This window comes from Nestor notabilis, unplaced genomic scaffold (assembly GCF_000696875.1).
Source record: "Nestor notabilis isolate BGI_N333 unplaced genomic scaffold, ASM69687v1 scaffold13794, whole genome shotgun sequence".
Lineage (NCBI taxonomy): Eukaryota > Metazoa > Chordata > Aves > Psittaciformes > Psittacidae > Nestor > Nestor notabilis.
In genome coordinates this window covers 16608-38562 of record NW_009925245.1, presented here as the reverse complement: position 1 = coordinate 38562, position 21955 = coordinate 16608, and the positions used below count along the sequence as shown (strand labels likewise).

At 47.4% G+C, this 21955-nt stretch overlaps 1 protein-coding gene across 1 annotated transcript in view; it reads right to left on the bottom strand.

The window, feature by feature from the left end:
* Positions 1–5736: 5736 nt before the first annotated feature.
* LOC104404522 (gamma-aminobutyric acid receptor subunit gamma-4) overlaps positions 5737–21955 on the bottom strand; it is a 27259-nt gene continuing 11040 nt past the window's right edge. The window contains exons 4-9 of the mRNA XM_010012970.1: positions 13258–13478; positions 12582–12664; positions 11143–11280; positions 9492–9644; positions 7297–7499; positions 5737–6275 (exon numbers count right to left, since the gene is read on the bottom strand). Coding sequence (XP_010011272.1) covers positions 5982–6275; positions 7297–7499; positions 9492–9644; positions 11143–11280; positions 12582–12664; positions 13258–13478 — 1092 coding nt within the window. The 3' untranslated portion in view covers positions 5737–5981. The remainder of the gene's footprint in view (positions 6276–7296; positions 7500–9491; positions 9645–11142; positions 11281–12581; positions 12665–13257; positions 13479–21955) is intronic.

The window sequence follows — 21955 nt, the reverse complement described above, 5'->3', positions numbered from 1 at the left end:
CATGGCAATGGGGGAGTTGAGGGGGGCTGTTGCTGTCCTGCTTGGTTGAAGCTGACCTGGGATGGGCGCCTGTCAGCAACATGAGCCCTCCTGTGTCCAGGGAACCATGGGTGGCCAAAACACATAAAACAAGAGCCCAAAGAAAGATTAATGAGAGTAAATAACTCCTGGAGTTCTGCATTAGGGTGATCTTGTGGGGGTTTTAATGGTTGGGAGGAGGGTTTTCATTAGCATCTATGCTCCCTTTCCTTCTTCCCCTGTAAATCAGATGTTTAGGGGACATTTTAATGGAGTTTCAAGGCTTGAGGGAGTGGCATCTGAAGGAGAGACGTGTTTTGTCTCTCTCAGTTAATTTCTGTAGCACATCAGGCATGACTAATGAATGCTTCTCAAAGGAGTAAAGGGTAAGGTGTCACATACATGGTGGCCATGTGGGCTTAGGGCTGGATTCAGCAGCTGCGCAGGCACTGCTGCCCTTGCTTTCCCATGCAGTTTGAGGACAGGAGGCTGAGTGGCCCTTGTGAGCTCGTCTTCTTGCTGTTGTCTTTTTGAGTATGATCACCCCAAAAGTCACCAGCATCATAATGGGGAGCAGAAAGGCCAAAATAAAGTCACCAAATATTAATACCACCCCCCCAAAACACTTTGGGTAACATCAGTGTTTTCTTTCCAATGGCGGCAGACTGCGGGACCAAGCAAGGGCTCCTCTTGCATTAGAAACAATGATTTTAAATGGTAGGGACTCCTCCTGAGCAGTGTTGATTTGAAGCCATTTCTGCCTTTCCTAAAAAAAAAAAAATCCCCCACGCACCCCAAAAATATAATTTTTCCCCACTTTCTGACAAGATATTTTTCTCAGAGGAAATAAAACTATTAACCAGCCACAGTAACCATCAGGAGGGGCTGGGGGACAATTTTTAACCTTCTTACATGGGGATAGACATGAGCTTGAGACAGGTAGTCCATACCGTTGTTTATTATCTATAATAAGTAGCATCCAGAAATCTCAGTTAAGGATGAAGCCCTAATGTACTAGTCCCTGTACAAACACACAATAAGAGAGTCCCTGCCCTGAAGAGCATACAGTCTAAAAATGGTCCCTTACATGGCATCATTTGGAGGGGAAGGATAGGAATTGGAGACAGAGAAATGAGAAATCAACCTTTTTCCTGACTTCCTTTCATCTTCCAAACAAAAGCTGTAAATGCTGAGATCATTGTTTTTGGTCCCAATCATTAGCTAGATGTTAGAATCACAGAATCATTTAGGTTGGAAAAGACCCTTAAGACCATCAAGTCCAATTGTAAACCGAACACTGGCAAGTCCACCACTAAACCATGCCCCCAAGTGCCACATCTACACGTCTTTTAAATACCTCCAGGGGTGGTGACTGAACCACTTCCCTGGGCAGCGTGTTCTAGTGCTTGACAACCCTTTCAGTGAAGAAATTTTTCCTAATATCCAATTTAAACCTCCCCTGGCAGAACTTGAGGCTGTTTCCTCTTGTCCTATTGCAACAACCTCCTTTTAGGTAGTTGTAGAGAGCAATAAGGTCCGCCTGAGCCTTCTCTTCTCCAGACTAGACACCCCCAGCTCCCTCACCGCACTTGTGCTCCAGCCTCTTCACCAGCTTCGTTGTTGCTCTTTGGACACACTTCAGCACCTCAATGTGTTTCTTATAGTGTGGAGCCCAGAACTGAACACAGGATTTGAGGTGCAGCCTCACCAGCGCCCAGCACAGGGGGACAATCACTGCCCTGGCTCCACTGCCACACTATTGCTGATACAGGCCAGGATGTTGTTGGCCTGTTTGGTCACCTGGGCACATGCTGCTCATGTTCAGCTAGCTGTTGACAAACACCCCAAGGTCATTTTCTGCTGAGCAGCTTTCCAGCCACTCTTCTTCCAGCCTGTAGCATTGCGTGGGGTTGTTGTGATCCAAGTGCAGGACCCAGCACTTTGCCTTGTTGAATCTCATACAATTGGCCTCCCCCATTGATCCAGCCTGTCCAGATCCATCATCTCTGAGGAAGGTCTTCTTCAGCCTCCTCAAAAGTTAGATTAACCAGTCCAGGCTCTGCAGTCCCTAGCAATACCACAGTTGCTGCAGAGTTTTCTGCCACAGGTGATGATCCTTCACTTGGTACCTCTGGATCTTCAGGTGTGTTGTCTCCACCTCAGTAGGAGGTGTTTCTTCCCTTTGGAAATGGGATTCTTTTTCCCCTGTAGTTCAGATTTGTGTTTCTTGAAACCAGGACAACTCTTCTGCAGTTAAGCTTCCAGTTCACACTGCTGCATTGTCTGCTGACACTCTGCCTTGAAAGGACAGAAGACAATCAGCTTATCCAACAGGTCCTGTACTAGAAGGCTAGAAAGAGGTTTTTTCCCAATCTGCAGGAACAAAGTTATACTCCTGCATGAAGTTTTCAAGGCATTTGAAATAGTACGTATGTCCACAGGGGGTGTCCATAGCAGAGCCTAAAGGCAGGTATGGCAGATGAGTTCATTGTCCACTTCATCCTGGAAGTTGTAGAGATGATTGTCCAGCAAGAAGTGGAACCGACCACATTCACAGCAAAGTTCACTAACTTGGGATATGTGGTGTTCTGCTACAGGATCAGCCAAGACAGCCAGCACCAAGCAGTCTGTGGCCACTAGCGAGTAAACTTGTCATGTAGTAGCTGTCTGAAATAGGTCCACAACCCACTCCAGTGCGATGGCAGAAAAGACAACATGCTGGGAAAGGTCTATGCCAGTCTAGGAAGGGACCAGTGGGCTCAGCTCCCACTGCCCTGCTGAGCAGGGCTGCACACAGCTACTGGATGTCTCTGTACCCTGGATAAGCAGGGTATCTGCTATAAGCAGGGAAACCTTTTTTTGAGGAACATGGACTTTGCAAAGTAATTCCAAAAAAATGGTGGATTTTTCTTTCTGGCTTTTCTTAGCTTTCCTTTTTTGAGATACTGTAGAAACTTAAAAACATGATTGGTTTGTGCATGCCTTTATTTATTGAGCTACTCATGATGGGCACAGATTTCCCTAAGCCAAAAAGCCCCCTCCCTCCTCCTTCCCCAGCCTTATTAATCAGCTTCCTTGTGTTCCCACCCACACTAGGCTATTTTCCTCTGTCAAATCCTCCATCATTGGTTAAATTACCTAGGTGTGTGTTGGCTGTATCTTTTCTGGGTGAAATCTTACAATTTTTCAAGTCTACTTTGCCCAAGTCCCTGTCATCCTCTTAGGGCTCTTGTACAACCTGCTTCTCTCCTGGCTGATTCTGTAAAAGGCCTAATATCAACAAGCTGCTGAAGTCTGTACTCTGGTGCCAATGATGATCATCTGTGCCCATCAAGGCTCCCAAGTGCTTTGAAGCTACGGTGAATTGCAGATGTTTGGACTGCTTTGCACATGGATGTTAAAGTTTCCCTTCCTCCATCCCTTTCTCAGATGCTCCCCTTCCACATTTTGCTGCCTGGGCTCACAGCAGCCTGCATTGCCTGCACACCTTTTATGCCACCGTTCAGTTAATGGGCATATTTGGCACAGGCCCTGGTTTGCCACCGAGGTGCCCTGTCCCACACACACGCTACCAGCTGCCTTCTGACATGTGAAGACTCGCTTCACTCAGCATCTGTCACGTGAGCCAGTTTTAATCTAGGATGCTCTTTCCTTTTGGCTCCCCGCAGAGATCACAGGACCCTGTTTAATCCAGCTCCCTGTTGGTGCGTGGTTGAGTCATAGGAGGCTTTTCTGTTGCTACATCTAATAGTGCTTTGCTAGCAGGAGCAGAACATCAACCCGCCTGGCTGGGAGTCGGCGCTGTCACCCAGCAGCTCTCCTTGTCTGGAAGTTGTTTTGATTCTTTTCTTAGACTTCTCCCTCTCTGTGTCTTTCTCTCTAAAACATTAATTTCCTCTAATTAGAGCCGCCTTAACAATTCTTTTCCCCTCTCTCCTCAGTTAATTTCCTCTAATTAGAACCTCCTTAATAATTCTTCTGCTAAATCAATTTCCTTAGTTAGAACCACCCGCCATAATGTCTTCCCATCCTTTCAAAAGCTGTCGGAGTAGCTAAGTAAATTATGCTTCTGCGTAACCTTTATCTCTTACTTGGTATTTTAAAAGAAGAACTGTAACAGGTTAGACAGGCACAGTTTCCCCTTCCAGAGCTATGCTGCTCTGACCCCATTAGGTTATACTTAGCTGAGTGCTGTACTACTGTATACTTAATTAGGTGCTCTACCTGTTCCTCCGGAACCAAGGTAAGGCTGTATTTATGAATGAGTTAAACATGACACTTCATTATCCAGCTCACATTTAGCAGTGTCAAAATGCATCTTTAAACCAGAGCAAATTGCTCTCTAAGAACATGTAAAACCTCCTGCCCCTGTCAGCTGTCCTGTGAGCCAGCCGTTCCTAACTTTTTCCCTGCGGCCATGCCAAAGCTTTCTCCTCATGACAAGCCTTTGAAGTACTAAACATGTCTAAAATCTGCTGGTTTTAAAAAGATTGTTTTGTTTGTAATTTACACAGTAACTATCAATGGCACATTGCTGCTTGGTCATGCTGTGGGCCACGTCAGCAGTTGGTATAAATGGGGGGTGGGTAGTCGATTTACACATTATGGACCTTGGGCCTGAGTTTCCTCTTCCTTATGCAGTTTCTTCCCAGATGAGATGGTGTTATGCATTTCTCTATCCCTTTACAATGGACCACAATGAACCACCTCATTATGACCTTCCTGAAAGCTACCAGGGCCACTTGCTCCATTTCCTGATTTTAGAAAGAAAATGGCCAAGTATTGATGGCAGCTGGGAGGAGCCATACAGGTTAGTGGTCTGGTTTTTATGTCATTATGGAAAAAACAAAACAGACATAAGGAAACACATTGGAGCTGCAGAACGCTCTCTCCCCACCACTGCTAGGTGCAGCACTGGTAGCAGATCATGTTCTCATTTCTATTACCCTTTTCTCAGATTAGCAGCTACTACCAAGCATGGATCTGATGGTTTCAACAAGTGGTGTTGTGAAGGAGAACATTGCCCTGCTATGACACATGGTACAATAAGGCCTAGCTGACATGAAACAGGCCAAAGAAAGCTACGTCACAACAGGCTCATGAGACTAGTTCTGGCCTTTTTAGCATAAGGACTTTCTCCCTCTTTTGGCTATGCCCAACGTAAGCTGCATAGCCTGCTCAGAGTCCTGATCGCAAAGCAGAATGTCACCGTGTGCCCTGAAGAGTCTGCTCCAGTAAAGCAGATGGGCCCTTCAAACTTGTGAAGTGCTTTTTACCACCATCTGATGAGAATCAGCAACGCCTCAGTGGGTGGATGCCTTGGGTGCCACTTGGTACAACAAGTGGAGTGATCCCTAAGGAATGCGACATCCTGCAGGGAGGCTTGCAGCCGCTCCATCCGTTAAGTGTCACTGTCAGCTTTCTGGGCAGGTCCGAAATATTTTAGGCAAGCCCAGCCGCTGTGGAAAAGCTGCTCTGCTGCCTTCTTTCCTCCTGACCTTCCCAAGCCTCTAGTACTCCACAAAGTCTGTCCTGGAGGAAGTGGTGCATAAAGAAGGTGTATGATTTACTTTATATCTTAATAACTATGCAGAAAACTCCATTTGCCATCACTTCCCATGGATTGGATGGAAAAATTAAACAAATTAAGGGTTTTGCTTTTGACAAAATCCCTAATTTTTGGCATGGGAATAGGACCTTTTTGGGCAATTTTACAAGGAGTAAAATGCTGGTGGTGCTGGAGAAGGGGTTCTTGGGGAAGGGTAGATTCTCTAAAAACATATGTTAGAAGGCTAAAAAAATGCTGTCTGTTCTTCTCAGAAGAGATGAGAGCAGGAAGAGGGAATCACCAGGTTGGATTGTTCAGACTGACAATCAACTACAATGGAAGAGATGTTCTCTATGCTCCTTAAGAAGCCCATCTTGCTGGTCTCCAGTCCGTTCCAGCTGAGGACAAAGAACAGCTAGAGATAGAGATAGGCAATCCAGTAGACAATGTTGAAGAGCAGGAAGGCGGTGGGGAAGAATACACGAGAGTAGGAGTCCAGGCGGGAGATGTGAATGCGGACCCTCCCCTCCCGCCACATTCCTGTCTGACAGTCCTCAATGCAGCAGAAGAACCTCTCACATTCCTTTCCTTCCAAGCATGGGGAGCCAGGGTCTTCATCCTCATCATCTTCAATCTCTGCGGGCCAGTGCATGATGTTGTTGATGTTGATGGTGGTAAAGGATGGCATCACCTGTGCACAGGTAGGTGGCTGTAATGGGGGGGAGTAGGTGGATTAAAGGGAGGGAAAAGGCAGGAAAACATGTTCTAGACATCCAAACCCCTCCAGCTGGCAATAGATCAGTTCATAGCATAGGTGCTGTTCAATGCACATGGTTGAAAATCACCACCTTGGTCTACTGTGGGGACCAGTAGCTATCTGCATGACTGTGATTTTCCTCCCTAGGGCATAGCCTTAGTCAGCAAAGATCTAATTGCTCTGATTCCCCATCTCTGCTACTGACAGTGCAGAAACAGGACCTGTTTGGTTTCAGACAGGTGAGCCTCTTCCCTCATTCCCCTGAGCTCAGCTGTCTCTGAGAACACAACACACAGTCCAGATGTGTCTTCTGGTTGCTGCCAGTTGTTGGAGAAAAGCTGGGGAAAGGCTGTATGTGACTCATAACCTCATGGCCCAGGAGAAGAGGTGTATGACCAACCTCACAGAAGAGTTCTCTCCACCCATGTTGGGCAATGAGGCTGTCTTTGGTTTCAGTTCTGTCCCAATTCAGAGGCCTGTTTCAGCTGATGTGTCAGAAGTCCCTGCCATGAGCTTGGGCAGATCTCAAGAGGATGATGAACACACTGTGTTCACTATCCCCATACTCAGGAGGTCTTCCAATGGACAAACCATAAAAGAAAGTAGATTTCTGAGTTGCTGTGTACCAGTACAGAGAGAAAAATGTGGATCACCCTGTCTTAAAGTGGACATTTACATTTGGTTATGTGAGTTATCATAAACTATACTGATAAGCTTTACAGCAGATTTGAAGAGAGCAGAGGGTGCCTGGCTCTGACAGGCACCTTGTCTAGGGGAGCATCAGCTGCTTTTTCTAACTCTGTTTCATCTTTCTGGTGCTCAGACCTAGCACACAGAGTAGTCCGAGGGCCTTATGAACAGTGTGGGTCAGTCACTAAACCAGATCAGCAAATTCCCTGCAGGCTGAGGGGGGATATTTCTAAATAGCTTGGGGTTCTAACAGCACCCACCTCTGCTGGCCCCTTTGACCTACCAGCCTGGCTTTCCTGTTGTTGTGCTCAACTGGTTTCTTGTTTCCCACCAGGTAGTTGAGTGTAGCGTACTCCATGAGAGCTGCAAAGACGAAGATGAAGCACACAGAGACAAAGAGGTCCATGGCTGTGATATAGGAAACACGGGGAAGATGCTTGCGGGAGATGGTACTCAAGGTGGTCATTGTCAACACAGTTGTGATACCTAAGAGAGAAAAGAGCTGGTTTTAGTAATAAAGAGCACTTCTGTCTTCTACATGCATCCAACTCCCCAAACATCCCCATTTCCACTCTTCTGTGTGAGGGAAATTCCTCTGGTTGCCAGGTCTCATTTTTGCTCTGCTCAGCCAGGCTCTGCTCTTGAGGTGCCCTCTAACAATGCCCTGTGGAAGAAGAGCTGTTCAAAACCCAGGTGTCACACAGGCCACCAATGTGGACTGGTAAAGGAACAGGGAATTCGGACTCTGCTTAAGGCTGTACACAGGAAAAAAAGCTTGGATAATGGGATGGTAATGTAGTAAACACCAGCCACAAGGATCCCTTTATCGCCTTGGTCTCTAATTCTTACCCATAAGCTTTCAACCGGCTTGTCGTTATTCTTCAGAGACAGCTCTTCACAATCTATTAATTTCTTGATGTAGAGGGCAAGTGGGGAGGAGATTATAAGGAATCTCTTTTGACTTGAATGGAGCTTGGAATTGTTTTTGCAGCAGCAGTAATGCTCACAGACCTGTTCCCAGAGATAGTGTCAGAAGCCAACAAAATATTTGCTGCTGCTGCTATCATGATCCATCATCCACTGCTTTTTAGGATGTGGAGAAGAAGCAGCAACTCTACCTGTTCCTCCTTCTCTAGCATTCATCTAAATCCACCTGCCACCCTTTCCTGGGTCAGCCCAATGGCTCAGGGTGGCAGCATAGCAAGAGATTTGCATATTTTCCTTCTGTATTTGCATTAGCAGATGTGATGTGACTTCCCATGTATTTGAAATGCCAATGGAACTGGTCCAGTTTCCATCTCCCTAATATAGACTGGCGGGTTTGAAGTGTACTGGGGATCATTTATATTAAGTACAACAGGGACTCTGGAGAGAATACATTACTCTTGATGTGCTGAGGTCCTTTCTCATAGAGAGGGCCCCCCCTGGGAAAACTTGCCTTTGTTTTTTGAGAGAGCCACCATAGTGGCGTCAGCTGCACAGGACATTCTGCCTTTTGCTGTTCATTCCTTTCCCAGCCACAGACTATAGTGTACCCTCGCCTCCATTGGAAATGACACTCCATTCCTCTTCCTGCTCTCTCCATGGGCACCAAAGAAATTGATTTTGATAGGGAGGCTGGGAGAGACGGTCAGAATGGATGGATTCTGAATAGCCCTGCCTGATACTGATGGCCCCGAGCCTCTCCTCTTCCCTCCCTCCCCTCAGAGGCTTGCAGGCAGGGCTGGGAATGCTATTAAAGGGAAAGTCAGTGGGGCTGACGGGAAGGATAGAATTGGGAAGTAGAGCTTGACAGCCAAAGTGCATTAAATATTCGTAAAGACCTTTCTAGTGCCTATCAGAGCAGGATTCAATCAACATAAGCATTTTCCTGCTTCAAAGAGACACCGCAGGTTGCTGAGAAAATCTAAACAATAGGCAGAGCTGTTGCCACATCCTGGGCTCCCACTGTGGTGTGACTGACAGAAAGGCTGTACCTACAGGGCTGCCACATCCTACCAGAGCTTGGGACTCTGTGGGTACAACTGAGCAACTTTGTTCATTACCCTGCAACCTCTGTGTCACTGGTCCTATGCTGACCCCTTGAAAAGCGCTGAGGGAATGCAGAACACCTGCATGTGACAGGAGCCCTTTGGTCAGCATCTCAATGCCAAAGCTCACCCCTTCCCTCTCCTTTTTGGCACATCAGAATACCACATTGTCAACTTGGAAAAGGCTGAGTTCAGGTCTCAGATCAAGACACGAGAGTGTTGTGCTACCCTGAAATAATCCAGTAGCCCAAGCTAGAACAGCTGGAGATTTGGTTGAGCTTGAGGACAGTGTTACACACACAAAGATGGAGGAATGGACTATCCTTGAGTAAGCTGAATGATGCCAGAAAATGGCAAAGTGCTTCAGGAGTATTTTTGACTCCAGCACTGCCTGTCTGTAAGCCTTGCAGAGTTCGACAAGCATCAGACATGCAACAACCTGTCTTACCCAGAGATGTCCTGGCTGGTGTAGAGTCTCTCTTGATCCAGAAGGAAACCCAGGAAAGAACAACAGTCAGGATGCAGGGAATGTAGGTCTGAATGGCAAAATAACCCATACGTCTACTTAGGTCAAAAGAAACTGTCATCACCATGTACTCCCCTAGGAAAAAATAACAGAGACACTGGAATGATAACGTGCCTTCCTAAAACATGAAAATCAGCAAAGTTCCAGAATTTGGAGTGTTTTTGATGAGGTTTTCTTGTAGTTTTAACTGCATGGCCAGCTGATTTTGTGGCTGGCTTTGTGGCTGCCCATGTTGTTAGCTCCACGGGCAGCTGTGTGGCTGGCTCGGTAGGTTTGGTGACTCTCCAGCATTGTGGCTGGTTGGTTTTGTGACTAACGGGCCCTGTGGTTAGCTGGCTGGCTCTGTAGCTGTCTGACTTCATGTCTTCGTGACTAATGTAAGAGCTGATTTTGCGGCTGCCTGTCTGGCTGCCTGGCTGTGTGGCCACCAGGCTGCCTTTGTACAGTCCTGCCTGTGTGTCCAAGCACACTGAAAAGCAAACTGGAAAAGTTTCAGGGAAGAAACTACAGAGAGTTTTTCATCTTCAGCTGATTGCTGCAAAGGTTTCTTTTCTATAGAAGCTATTTAGCTGTAAAAGGCTACACGGCCTGGCTTGCTAACTGCCTACCTGAGCTATGACAAAGGAGGTGTCTTTCAATCACTTCCATTAAGACTCTAGTTCTGTCCCTGGAAAAGGCATGTGGTGCTGTACATCCTAATTGCTCATTTGGCAGCTTACAGCTGAGGTTCTCCCTCTTTTTCAGAGGCTCCTAGTGAGTATTGGAAGAAAGCCACCTGACACTCTAGGGTTAAGATGGAGCTTGCAAGCAATTACCAGAAAAGAGAACTACAAACATCAGACAGACACTGGTGCATTCAAGACACTTTGACTACATCACTTCTTGTCCTGGTTTGTGCTGCCTTTTCTACCGTGGTTAGAGGCTGGCTGCTGGTGCTGGCAACGGCAGCTTTCTGCAGCACTACCTCAACTTGCTGCTTCAGAGGGCTTAAAACCTATGAGCTGACCTCATCTGCAGGAATCCAAAGAAGCTTTCCTCTGTTGTCTGTGGGGAGGAAAGGGGATGTGAGCTATTATGAGGACGAGCAGCTGGAGGGCCTCCATTCCCTGGTTTCTTCACACATGCAGCCTTTTTCCTGTCTCTTAAAGCATAATTCAGGTGTTCATAACCCCACACAATTTTGCAGAGGTAAAGTTCTGATTTCTCCACCTTTTTTCCAATATAAGCATCACCCAGGAATCATACAGTATGCACATACTGCAGCAAGAGAGCTCCACCTCCTCTCTCTCCTGACCCTTCAGTTAGGGATAGCTTCATTCACATCAGCATAGACACCTCACAGTTCACAGATGTCTGTAGTTTTGGCCTACCCCGGCTTCGTCCTCCCCTCACCCTTCATCTCCAGCACTTCCACTCCCTCTAGCAAAGGTCCATCCCTTCATCCTTACATTTCTCTAACTGTGTCATTGTGACCTTCCTTCCCCACCACTGTGGAGCTGACTGATGACTCCTTTGCCTCCCACAAGGTCTCCACCACGCTGGTGTTTGTGTGGGCTGTCTCCCTTTGCCTCACCTGCCCCAGTCCTGAGAACTTCTGAGGTGTTCCTCAGGCCAGTGAAGTCAAACTGGTAGAGCCTCCAAGTGCGCTGGTCGGAGACCTCAATGGAGTAGCGCCTCCAGCGATAGACGATCTCCTCGCGTGGGTATCCGTCTGGGAAAAGCAGGAGGACATCAGTAAAAGACTTCATCACGTTCCTTCAGCTTATTGAGGCAGATATTTCTGATGCCTTTTGCTTACATTCCCTTAGACATCTCCACATGCAATGGGAGTAGGGACAGCATCTCCCCTTGAGGACTGCTTCCAATTCTAGGGATGGGAAGAGCAATACTAGAAATAAGAGATTTTCTAAGGGCTGAACTGGTGGGAATGAAACTTGGATTGGTGTAAGAGGACTCCCCCAGCCTGGAATCTTTGAGGGTTTTAGCTCGTTGGGCCTTCACTACTCCTCATGACTACCTTCCCTCCTCAAGCATGAGTACACCAGGAATACAAAGCTGCTGAATAGGGGAGGTAGAATGGCTGTGGCTGCTCTGACTATATCTGTACCTCTCACCCTAGAAATTGCTCTATGTATGGAAAAGGAAGGGTGCATTCTCCATGGAGAAGGAGACCTGGCTCCTGCAGGCTGCTTCATGGCTCCTCCTGGCTCTGGCTTTCTTGGCAATGAAACAAACCTACTGTGAAGCAGGGACCTTGACACCTACGAGAGAGTTCCTCAGAGGAGGGAAGGAGCGAGAGCTTGGCAGCTAACTAAACGTGTGTTTCTAATTATCAAGCATGTGGGGCATGTACTGTTAATTAGCAAAGAACAGGGATGGTGAGAGATGAGGGAATGATATCTCCTCAGCATGCTGCCTCCCTCTGAAGCACCTCGGAGCCATGTGAGCTGCATCTCTTCGGTGGCAGGGGAAGCGGGAGAGGCGAACCTGAGCTAAGATGACTAAACCAGTTTTCCAAGCAATGCATGAGGATGGGAATCTCTTGGTGCGGAAAGGCTCCCTGCGAAATTACCAGTGGAGATGTGCCAACATCAACAGCCCTTTCTGCTGATGAGAATAGACAAGTGGGGACTAGAAGGGGAGGTCTGAAGGCCTGGCTCTGAGCTGAGGTCTGGAAAGCCAAGCTGTCCCCTCAGAGGGTGGGAGAAAGGGAGAAGATGCAAGGCAGGATGGGTGCTGTTTGTCCAGAGTGACCAGAAGGTCAGTGAAATAATCACCTCTAACTTTCCACCCGAGTTAGGAGAAACTCAGAGGGGCTGTGAATCTGTCCCTGAAGACAGGTTCTGCTAGCCCAGGAGTGCGAGGAGGCTTCAGGTCATGGTGGGTAATGGTCCAGGAAGAGAGTCATAAAGATTAGGTGAAAAGGGGAGGCTGGTCTCTGCAGGAGAGTTTTACACTACTGAGGTTTTTCTACTTGCCTTCTAAAACTATTCAAACAATATGTATACTCACAGCTAGAAAAAACCAAAGGGCAGGAGTGAGTGTCCATTGGGAAATTCTGCAGCTGGAGCAGACATTCAGCCTCGATCGTCAGCCTGAGAGGGGAAGCGAGAGAAGGAGACTGAGATTTTGTGTTGAAGGTGGTTTGATTCCAACACCACAATGTGACAAGAGGGATTCTCACTTCCTTGAGAGAGAAACACTAATTTGTTGAAGATCAGTCTGTTTGCAGGAACATTTTAACACAGCAGCAAAACAAAACATATGTTTGGGTATTTCTAAAGTGAGAAAAATCATTTAATTTTCACATTCAAAAAGCCTTTTTGTTTGGTATGTTTTTGAGATTCATTTATGGGAGTGAGAATCTATGGGAACAAAAGCTAAATGTTTGTTATCAGAATGAAACAGATGGACTGCCCAACATATACTTTTAATGGAATTTGGTTTAGGAAACTATTTGTAGTTTTAACTTTTTTTTCTAGGTATTATATGGAAAAACAGTTCAATTTTTTGGAAGCCTCCATCCTGGGAGGAGGAAGCCCATTCTGCAACCAGTACTGCATGTCTACTCCCACCCACACTGGGAGACATCATTACTCTATCCCAGGCCACCTGGAAACCTGCTCTGCTTTGACCAGCCTGTTGTTCCCTCACCTCAGCAGCCAGCGACAGTGCCTGCTGCATGTACCTGAGCGTGTAGAGCACTTTTCCGTCATTCCAGATGCGAAGGAGCTGATTGGGAGTGGTTATCCAGTGGGAATCAGCCCGCTTGGAGTTCCTAAAAAAGGTATCTGGGATCCAGATGCGGCTCACCATGTTGGTGTTGAGCGTGAGGGCCTTCAGGGTGCTGTTGAAACGAAGACGCCGGTCATACCACGTCTGAGCAAAGAAGATATCAATGGTGTATTCCTGTGAAGGAGAAGGAAGGACATGTCTTTCTGAGAGGGATTCAGGCAAAGCATAGCCCTGTCTCCTGCTCTGCAGGCACCATTTTGGGGTTACAGTTAGAACGTTTGTTTTTTAAGTCTGACAGCAGGTGTTAGTGACCACTGACACCTTTCCAGGCTCATCTTTAGCTCAGGGTCAGGACATCCATGGCACACTTGGGAAGAGCCAAAGTCTGCGTGTTGACTAGTGTGCTGACCCATACCTGGAAAGCCAAGGCCATACAAACAAGGGCTTGGGCTTCCTCTTGATGGACAAGTCAAGCCAAACACTCCTTTTAAGCACAGGCATGAAGGGAGAGTGTAGATACTGCCTGAATCCAATCCTAAATTCAGCTACACCTTTCAAACACAGACAAGGAAAGCTGCTCACCAGCTTACCAGAGAAGGCAAGCAGACGACTCTTCCTGTTAGTCATTAGGATACAGCCCAGGAGTGCTCCATACACCTAGTTTGTACACACAGCAATAGTAGTGTTGTGCATAAACCTAATGAGAATCCACCCCTTGCTGAAGGGCTTAGGCTCTAAATGGTCTATATAGAAAACTGGGCACTACAGGCTCCTGGGCAGATACTCCTTGCTGAAGATTAGAGAAGGAAGCTGGGGCAGGGGGTGCTATGGACCCAGCTCTTGGTGCAACCATTTCAAAAGCTTGAGTCTTTTTCAGACAGAACACAGAGTTTCCACATAATGAGGACCTTTGGTTTTGGTGAGAGAGGGTGTACCAGCTCACCCCTAACTAACATGTCTGGGAGGCAGCTCCTGCCCCAGTTGGGCTGGCAGCAGTCCACCTCATTAACCCACCTTTCTGCTGCTTGCTGCTGCAAGCCAATTTGCTTCTTACCCTGCTTCTCAACCTGCCTGAGAAGGTGCTAATTAGTGCCATGCAGGAGCGTGTGTGGCACTCAGTGGCTGGCTGAACCAGACCCCCAGCTCCAGTTCCACCAGCCCCTACTAACCACTGTCACCTGCTCCCTTTCACTCCTTTTAAACCCCACGACCACAGAGGCATTGTCTCCCTCTCCTCTCCCTGTGGACAGAGATGAACAATGTCTGACGTTGCCATCTCTCCCTCTCAGTCTCCTCCTCCCTCTATTGATTTATCTTGGTGGAATTTTTATGACTGCAGCACACCCTCCCTCCGCTGCCCTTGCTGCTGGTTCAGAGCCGACTTCTCAAACCATGCTGCTAAAATAGATGCGGTGCTCTTAGCGCGCTCCCTTGGACAGCTTGTCCTGCCGGGGCAGGCAGAGCAGGGCAGCACACGACTCCCCACTTCATTTCCCTCCCCCTTGCTCCATTGTCAGCCAACCAGCGATGAGTGATTGGTACCAAAAAAGTCCCTTGCATAGGAATGAGATCACGAGAAAAGAACATTTGCCATCAGGCGGTCGAGTCTCTCTCTGGGCTGATCCTTCACCCTGGTTAGACACAGGGATGAGCAAAGGTGACAGGGATGAGATCCTCACATATCTCTAAATGGGGATGGATGCAGCATGTTCAAAGTGATGGCATTGCCCCTGCAGTTCATTCAAAACAGACATGAGGAGACTGAACAAGGATAGCAGCACCCCTCAAAGCCAAGTGCACAAGCAATAGCCATTGCCCCAGGACAGGAGGTAGGAAGAGCCCATTCCAGCATCTGAATGCTCTGGTTCAAACTGGGTATTGCTTGGACATAGGGTATGCGGTGATGAAGGCATGGGGCTGTGAAACACTGAAACAGAGCCCACCGATGGGCAAATAAGCATGGCATGGGCATGGCAGGGACAAGATGGGGTAATGGCAGCCCAAGAAAATGGCATAGATGGGGAGGATTACTTCATTCTGTTTGGGGCCATTTTCTTTTCCTTGCCAGCTTCCAGCTGCTGGGGCCAAAATAACACATTTGACATATTCTCCCCCATCCCCGAAAACCCCGTTCGAGCCAATGTGAGCTTACATTGCTCCTCCTCAGCAGTATCTCTGGTGTAGAAGAAAGCAACCAAAAATGCAATTATAAATCCATGTTAGATGCCACTATCAATTTCTAACTCCTAACTGGAGTCACTTGTGAGATATTGCTTCTGGGGTGGCTGCTCAGGTTAGATGTCCTGCTGGGAAGTTCAGCATTCAGCGCTGGAATAACCAGTGCTAATGTTTTGGGAGAGTGGAGGGTCAGCTATCCCAGGGGTTTAGTATTTGTTGTCAAGCAGAGATTTTCAGAAGGGATCAGCATTAAAGAGCTCCTCTTGTGCCATTCATAGCCAGCCTTTGCAAAAGGTGTAGTGCACAAGTCATTCAGCTCTTCTGAAAAATCTGAGCTGTTATTGTCACTGTCCTGGTGTTTGATCTAATTTCAGAGGCTATTATTAGCACAGCTATTCATGAGGAAGAACTTGGTAGCTGAGCTGGCTCCCTTGCCTGTATGTGAGGAACCCATTGGGAAATGTTGGCATTTACAAATGTATTTTCATTCAGAATTATCTGAGGCAAGATTTATGCAAGAATTCTCCAGCCTTTGGGAGCATTTTTACCCTTCCCATTCTCTCCCCCATCCCTGTTTGTGTGCGGTGCTCAGCTGCTGGCTGGGGTTAAACCACAACAGTTCAAGGACTTTAGCACTGCTCCCATCAGGTGAGGTTTGCATTGGTGCTGGGGAACCTTGCACAACTGTGGCTCTGCAGGGGTAGGAAAGTGCTCAGACCTTTCTCTAAGCATTAATCAGATTCCACTTAGCTGTAGGTGTCTGATTAAGATAGGAGATGTTTGACCATGTGTTCCCTATGGTCATTGTAAAGGGGCTGGCATTTCTGGAGGGAGATCCCAATATGACACAGTCCAAGTTGTCTTCTGGAAATGCCTCACACTATTCCTGACCTTAGAAGAGTCCAGGCTGATCAAGGCTGAATGGCTGAAGTTTGGCAGGATGAGCTCAGCCCCCAAAACTTGCTGTTTCTTGAACCCCTGCACCCCTGTAGTTTCTGTCTGCCCCTGATTCGTTCTCAAGCATCAGAAAGAGACTTCTCAATACCTCAATTTCCCCGTGTAGAAAAAGGTTATTGTAAAATACGCCTCCAACATTACTGTACCATCTGCTGTGCAGCACATGGAGGTTGTTAACTTCTCTGTCAAAGCACGGGCTTTTTTAGTGTTTTCAACAGAAGGAGCTAACGAAATAAGAGGAATCACTCTTACAGTTAGGTCGCGCCATTTGGATCACACGTGGGGTAGCACACGCATGTTGGCATGCATGCAGTTTTACATCAAACTTCAGTCACAGAATAATGAATCAAACTACCCATAAGGCAATCACTGTCTACCCTAAATACTAGCATGATCTTAAAGTTCTTTCTATGATTCTGTGTGAGTTCATCCAGTGCTGGTCCCCTTGTCAGTGTCATCACATGGCACTGCTGCACATCACCTCTCAGCCCTCGTTTTCTTCGTGTGGGCAGCATGGATGCTGGTGGAAACCCAATTCCAAAAAACAGGCAAAATCTGAAAATGCTTAATGGAAAAAACCTGTCCTGTGAAAGAGCATTTGTGGGAAATAAAGGGATGTGGAGTTGACAAGAATATTTCATCTTGGAAGAAAAAAAATAAAGCAACAACAAAAAGATTTTACTGCACTCACAAACCCTTTCATTTTTAAAATCATAGTTTAAGTAAAAAGCTGTGCAATTTCCATGTGAAAAGTCATGTCAAAGAAAATCCCCAAATTTTCTATCCAAAAGAAAATGAACAGGTTCAGAAATCAGCCTGTCCCCAGCACAAGAGTTTGGAGCTGGCCAGTGTTCTCATTGTGTGCTGCCCTAAGCACTGCTCCTTGGGTCATCCCAGCCGCTCTGCCCTAACCTTCACAGCCCTGGAGCACTCATTCAATTCCTGACATCCAAATATAGCCAGGACATCCAGCCTGGCCCCAGTTTGCTGCTGCTTCTCTCACCTCTGTGTGTATGTGCACAGGTATTGGGAATCAACCAGTATTTCCAGTTGGATTTGGTCCCAGGAACTCTAGACTAATTTCTACCCTGGGTTCAGATGAGTAAGGGCTACCCAACTTCAGACTAACAGTTTAAGCTCACACGGTTAGCACGACACAACTTGAAATTAGCTGTTTGTATTTTCAGGTTACCTTGTACACCAAAAAATAGATCTGTGCACTACCAGAGGATCCTTTTCAAATGGCTCATTGCGTGTGCAATTCAGCTGATCCCTTTCAAAGGTGCAGTTAGTGGGATACGGAGGAATTGGTACTCCGTGGTTCCTCTTTCTATGTAGGAGCTTCTTTCTCTGTGTTCTTTAAGAGCTCAGCTTTCTGACAAATGCCCAAGAGAGAAGCAAAACTGTGAGATGAAGATGTCTTAAATGTTTTCCTAAAATAGGATAAAATTAAGGATTTAAAGGTGGTTTTTACAGCTTCACTTGTATTCAACAGCAACAAGAAAACCTCCGAATAGGGAAGACAGAACCTGCAAAGAGATTCCTCTATTTTACTCCATTGAAGAGAGAGTTTGGGAAAAATCCTAAATAACAGTGAGAGGCTATGTCCTAGCCAGCCTTATTCTGGCCTTTATTGTCCTGATTTTGGTTTTATTTCTATATCCCCTTTCCTCCAGCACCTCCAAGCAAAGCCCTAGCTGAAGTACAGTAAAGCAGGTTGCTTTCCTAGGAAGCATGGCCAGCATTTCATGTGGGCTGAAGTGAATTTGAGGGATCTGTGCTGTCAATCACAGACTTAAGCAAAGGAAGTATTGCAGGCAAGCTCTTTGGGGTGCTGCAGGTCAGTAAGATCTCAGGAGTTACTGGAAGAGACCCAGGCATGGGGTGTATTTCTTTCAATGGCTGATAGGAGTTTCCATGCAGCTCAAGGCAAGCCAGGAAGCTTCTCCTCCAGTCTCCCTCCTCTGCAATACAGGGGTCAGCCCAAGCATCCCCCCTTCAGACAGAACTGTGTTCAACAACTTTATATCCCTGCACAGGTGAGCATTTTCCTCTCCACGACATCCCACAATCCCTCCCAGCCTGCAAACATCTCTGGCAAACCTCAGGAGCTCCATGTCCCAGGGACTTCACATGCTCAGTAATAGCAAAAAGTCTGGAGGCTTTCTCCAGGCTAACTAAATAAATAAAATAGCCTTATTTTACAATAATCTTCAAATCTGATGCACAACTTCTTGTCCCTACAGCTTGAGGGCAGGAATGTGCTTCTAGCATGACATGTGCAAGCACTCTCCAAAGGCAGCAAGCAGAGACGACGTGTACTAACAGCATATGCTAATGCCTGACACTGACCACTTCAGAGACCAGTTAGGCAGCGTCAAGCTTCTCCTATTAGTGAGACACCTCGCTTGTGACTGCCTCTGTGTCCCTGCTCTGGGTTTTCTCCCCAACACAAAGGAGCAAAAGAATGAGAATGTAAGTTTCATTATGTTTCAAAGGTTCTTTTCTCTCTAAATCAGACCCCAGAGAGCTTTCTGGACATGATGCCAGAGTGGTTAGGGGAACTCACAAGGACAAGAGGAGCAGAGCTCCAATGATCTGTGTTTTCAAGGTGACACACTGAACTCCCCATCTGTTTCACTTCTGCAGCAACACCGGCAGCACTGTCCTTGTCTCAATGTTTTTTGCCTCTGCCCAGGGAATCTCAGTTGAAACAGTGTTCTTTTTATAATACAAACTCGCTGTTAAAAACCATCACCATGTCCTGTGCTTGTGCCAGGAGCCTTCAAACAAGACATGCTGTACATACTGCTCTGTGGATTGCGAAGTCCCCAATCACGGCTTGCTCACCTTTGGGGTCTGCAGACAGGAACTGGATGGGGCTTTCAAAGCCAAGTGCTGGCTTCTGAGCTCTCTATCTGCCCATTCGCACACACGTCTGCTCATGCCTGCTCCCATGCATGTGCAAGTGGGGACATCTAAAAGGCAGGCTTTTATACTCATGACAGCCGAGCACTCCAGAGCGTTCCCAAACCCCTTTCATCTGAGCTGTTCCCTTGTACCACCACCTCCAGTCCTTCAGTGATGTTACCTCCTCACATGCAATCCTGAGGTGGAGGCTGATTGCTATGGTGCCCTGGCATATGCAGTCTCTTACCGTGAGCCTCAGGAGCACGACCTAGATGTGTGTGTTTTAGCAGCTGATTAACAGTCATTACCCAGAGGATCAAGGAAAGACCTTGAGTGGAGACATGACATCAGCCAGGCTCTTGTTTATAGAAGTACAATCTGCCTGCACTGTCCCCAACAAGGTTATCACTGAGAAGGCAGAGGTGTGGGCACAGGATGCTGTGTACAGATGGGGCAGAGTTAATTAAAAGGGAAGGTACTGAACACTTCAATGAAGTCTTATGCAAAGCACCACAGGGAAGGAGCCACCTCCTTTTAGCTTAGTTTTTCACCAGTCTCAGGAGAAGACATGCCCTGGGTGGAAAGCCTGATGCAAACAAGGGTGCAGCCCAGTTGCTGTGATCTCTATAAAACGCCTGGGCTGCTCACAGAGCAAAGTTACACTTGTCCAAAGCCTTGTTTGCATGTCAAACCTTACTGCTAAATGCGTAAATGCTCCCCGTGATGGTGGGCTTGAAGCAACTTTGTGCCAGAAGAAGAGAGCAGGTGGGAGAGGAGAAGAGGTGAGGACAGAAGCACATTGGATAACTAGAAGGGAATACATAGCACTTCAGGCAGGTGCTCTTGTTTATTTGTCCTTTAAGCTTATGGGGTGTTTGGCAGGACAAAAAGAAGATGACAAACCTTCTCACTGCATGCATTAACTCCCCAGATTGCTCCTCCAGGACAGCTTGGCCACATTCAGATGAGAAGCTGGAATTTCTTTAATTGCTTTTCCAATTCCCATGCCACCCACTGCAATTAAAATGAAACACTGGCATGGACAATCTAACACTGCCCAGGAGTGGGAGAGCAGCTGCTGCAGCTCCCCTGTACCAGCAAAAGGAAGGTCGGAGATCGTATGAATCCCAGTGTCCAGTCCTAAACATTCCTGGGAAGGGGTGTTGGGGATGATCAGGTTATCACCACGAAATTTCCCACCCTCATCCCACCTTCCTATGGGACTTTGCTTTGTCTAGTAAGGACATTTTCTTTCCAGGGCAGGGACTGCCTCTATGGACTGAAAGGTGTCTAGTGATCTCAGCTGGAAGCCGTCTGTCTTACAAAGACAAAGTCCCTCCCACTTCAGTCTTAGTGATGAAGAAATTGCTACAGAAGTTGTGCTTTGAGGTCGAGACAGCAAGGAAAGGGTGGCCAAGACAGGGAACTATAGAAGCTGCGCTTTCTGTATGGATCAGAGCCAGAAGCTTCCTTCCAGTGCAGGAATTTATGGCATGGCACAGCAGCATGCAGAACCAGAAGGGTTAAGAATGGGCAAACATGACAGGCACTGTCCCTCTATCTCAACAGGCTCCTACAGTGGCCAGTCACAGAGTATAGATGAACAGGAAAATCACTACAACCTTCTCCTAAATACATGCCCTCCTCCACGAGGAGGAGATGGGGACAGAGCACTCTGCTCCACTGACTCTTTCAAGGAAACTTACTTCGCGTTGTCTCTCCTGCCCCCTTGCTGCGCCTGCCAGCTCTCCCTTCCTGCCCTGCCAGTTCCTTGATTTAGCTCCTTCTCCCCGCTTCATTTTGTTTTTCCTCTCGCAGTTTTTCTCAAGCCACCGCAGAATCACAGCTGAGCCCTAATGAGATTTCAAGGGAGTACCAGGCTGAGGAGAGCAGCTGGGGGGAATGAATCAGGTTACAGAGAGAGAACAAGTTCTTTCTGTCTCCCCTGCCGGGTATTTGAAGGACAAAGCAAGCTGGGCTGCAGTTACGGAAGGGACACCAGGCCAGCTCATTCTCCTTTCCAGGCATACATCCACGCTTTGGGCCAAGTGTGATGGTCATTTGGAAGCCACCAGGCCAGGAGGACCTGCAGAGCTCTGCTGCTCTGTGCTGCCTGCTTCCCGCGGCACCCAGCGGCTGCTGAAGTAGAATCTCCTCGGGAACTGGGGGCTCATATTCCCAGTCTTTGTTTCCAGCTCCCAACTGTTTTGTAGAGACCCAGTCCACTGCAGGTGCCTCCTTTAAAACTGAACTACTATACCTTCCCCAGCTCCCCCTACATGGCTTTAGGGCATGTCTGGATATAAGACATAAGGAATGCACTGGCAGAGTTTGTATATCCCAAAATCATACATAGAAACAAACCAAGCAATTTTGGCTCTTGAGCTTAGTCCAAAGTTTACAGGAGCTGCACAGCCCATTCTCTGCTGCTCCTTACCAAACCCCAGCCCTTGGACCTGCCTTTGGCTCTCTGTGATAGCAGCAGTGCTGAGGTATTTTCACCTCCCTCCTGCTGATGCAGCGGGAGAGGACCAGTGCCTAAGCAGCCCCAACCTTGGTGCTGCAGAACGGGGCTGAAGCTTGCAGGAAGCTGCACACAGAGCTCA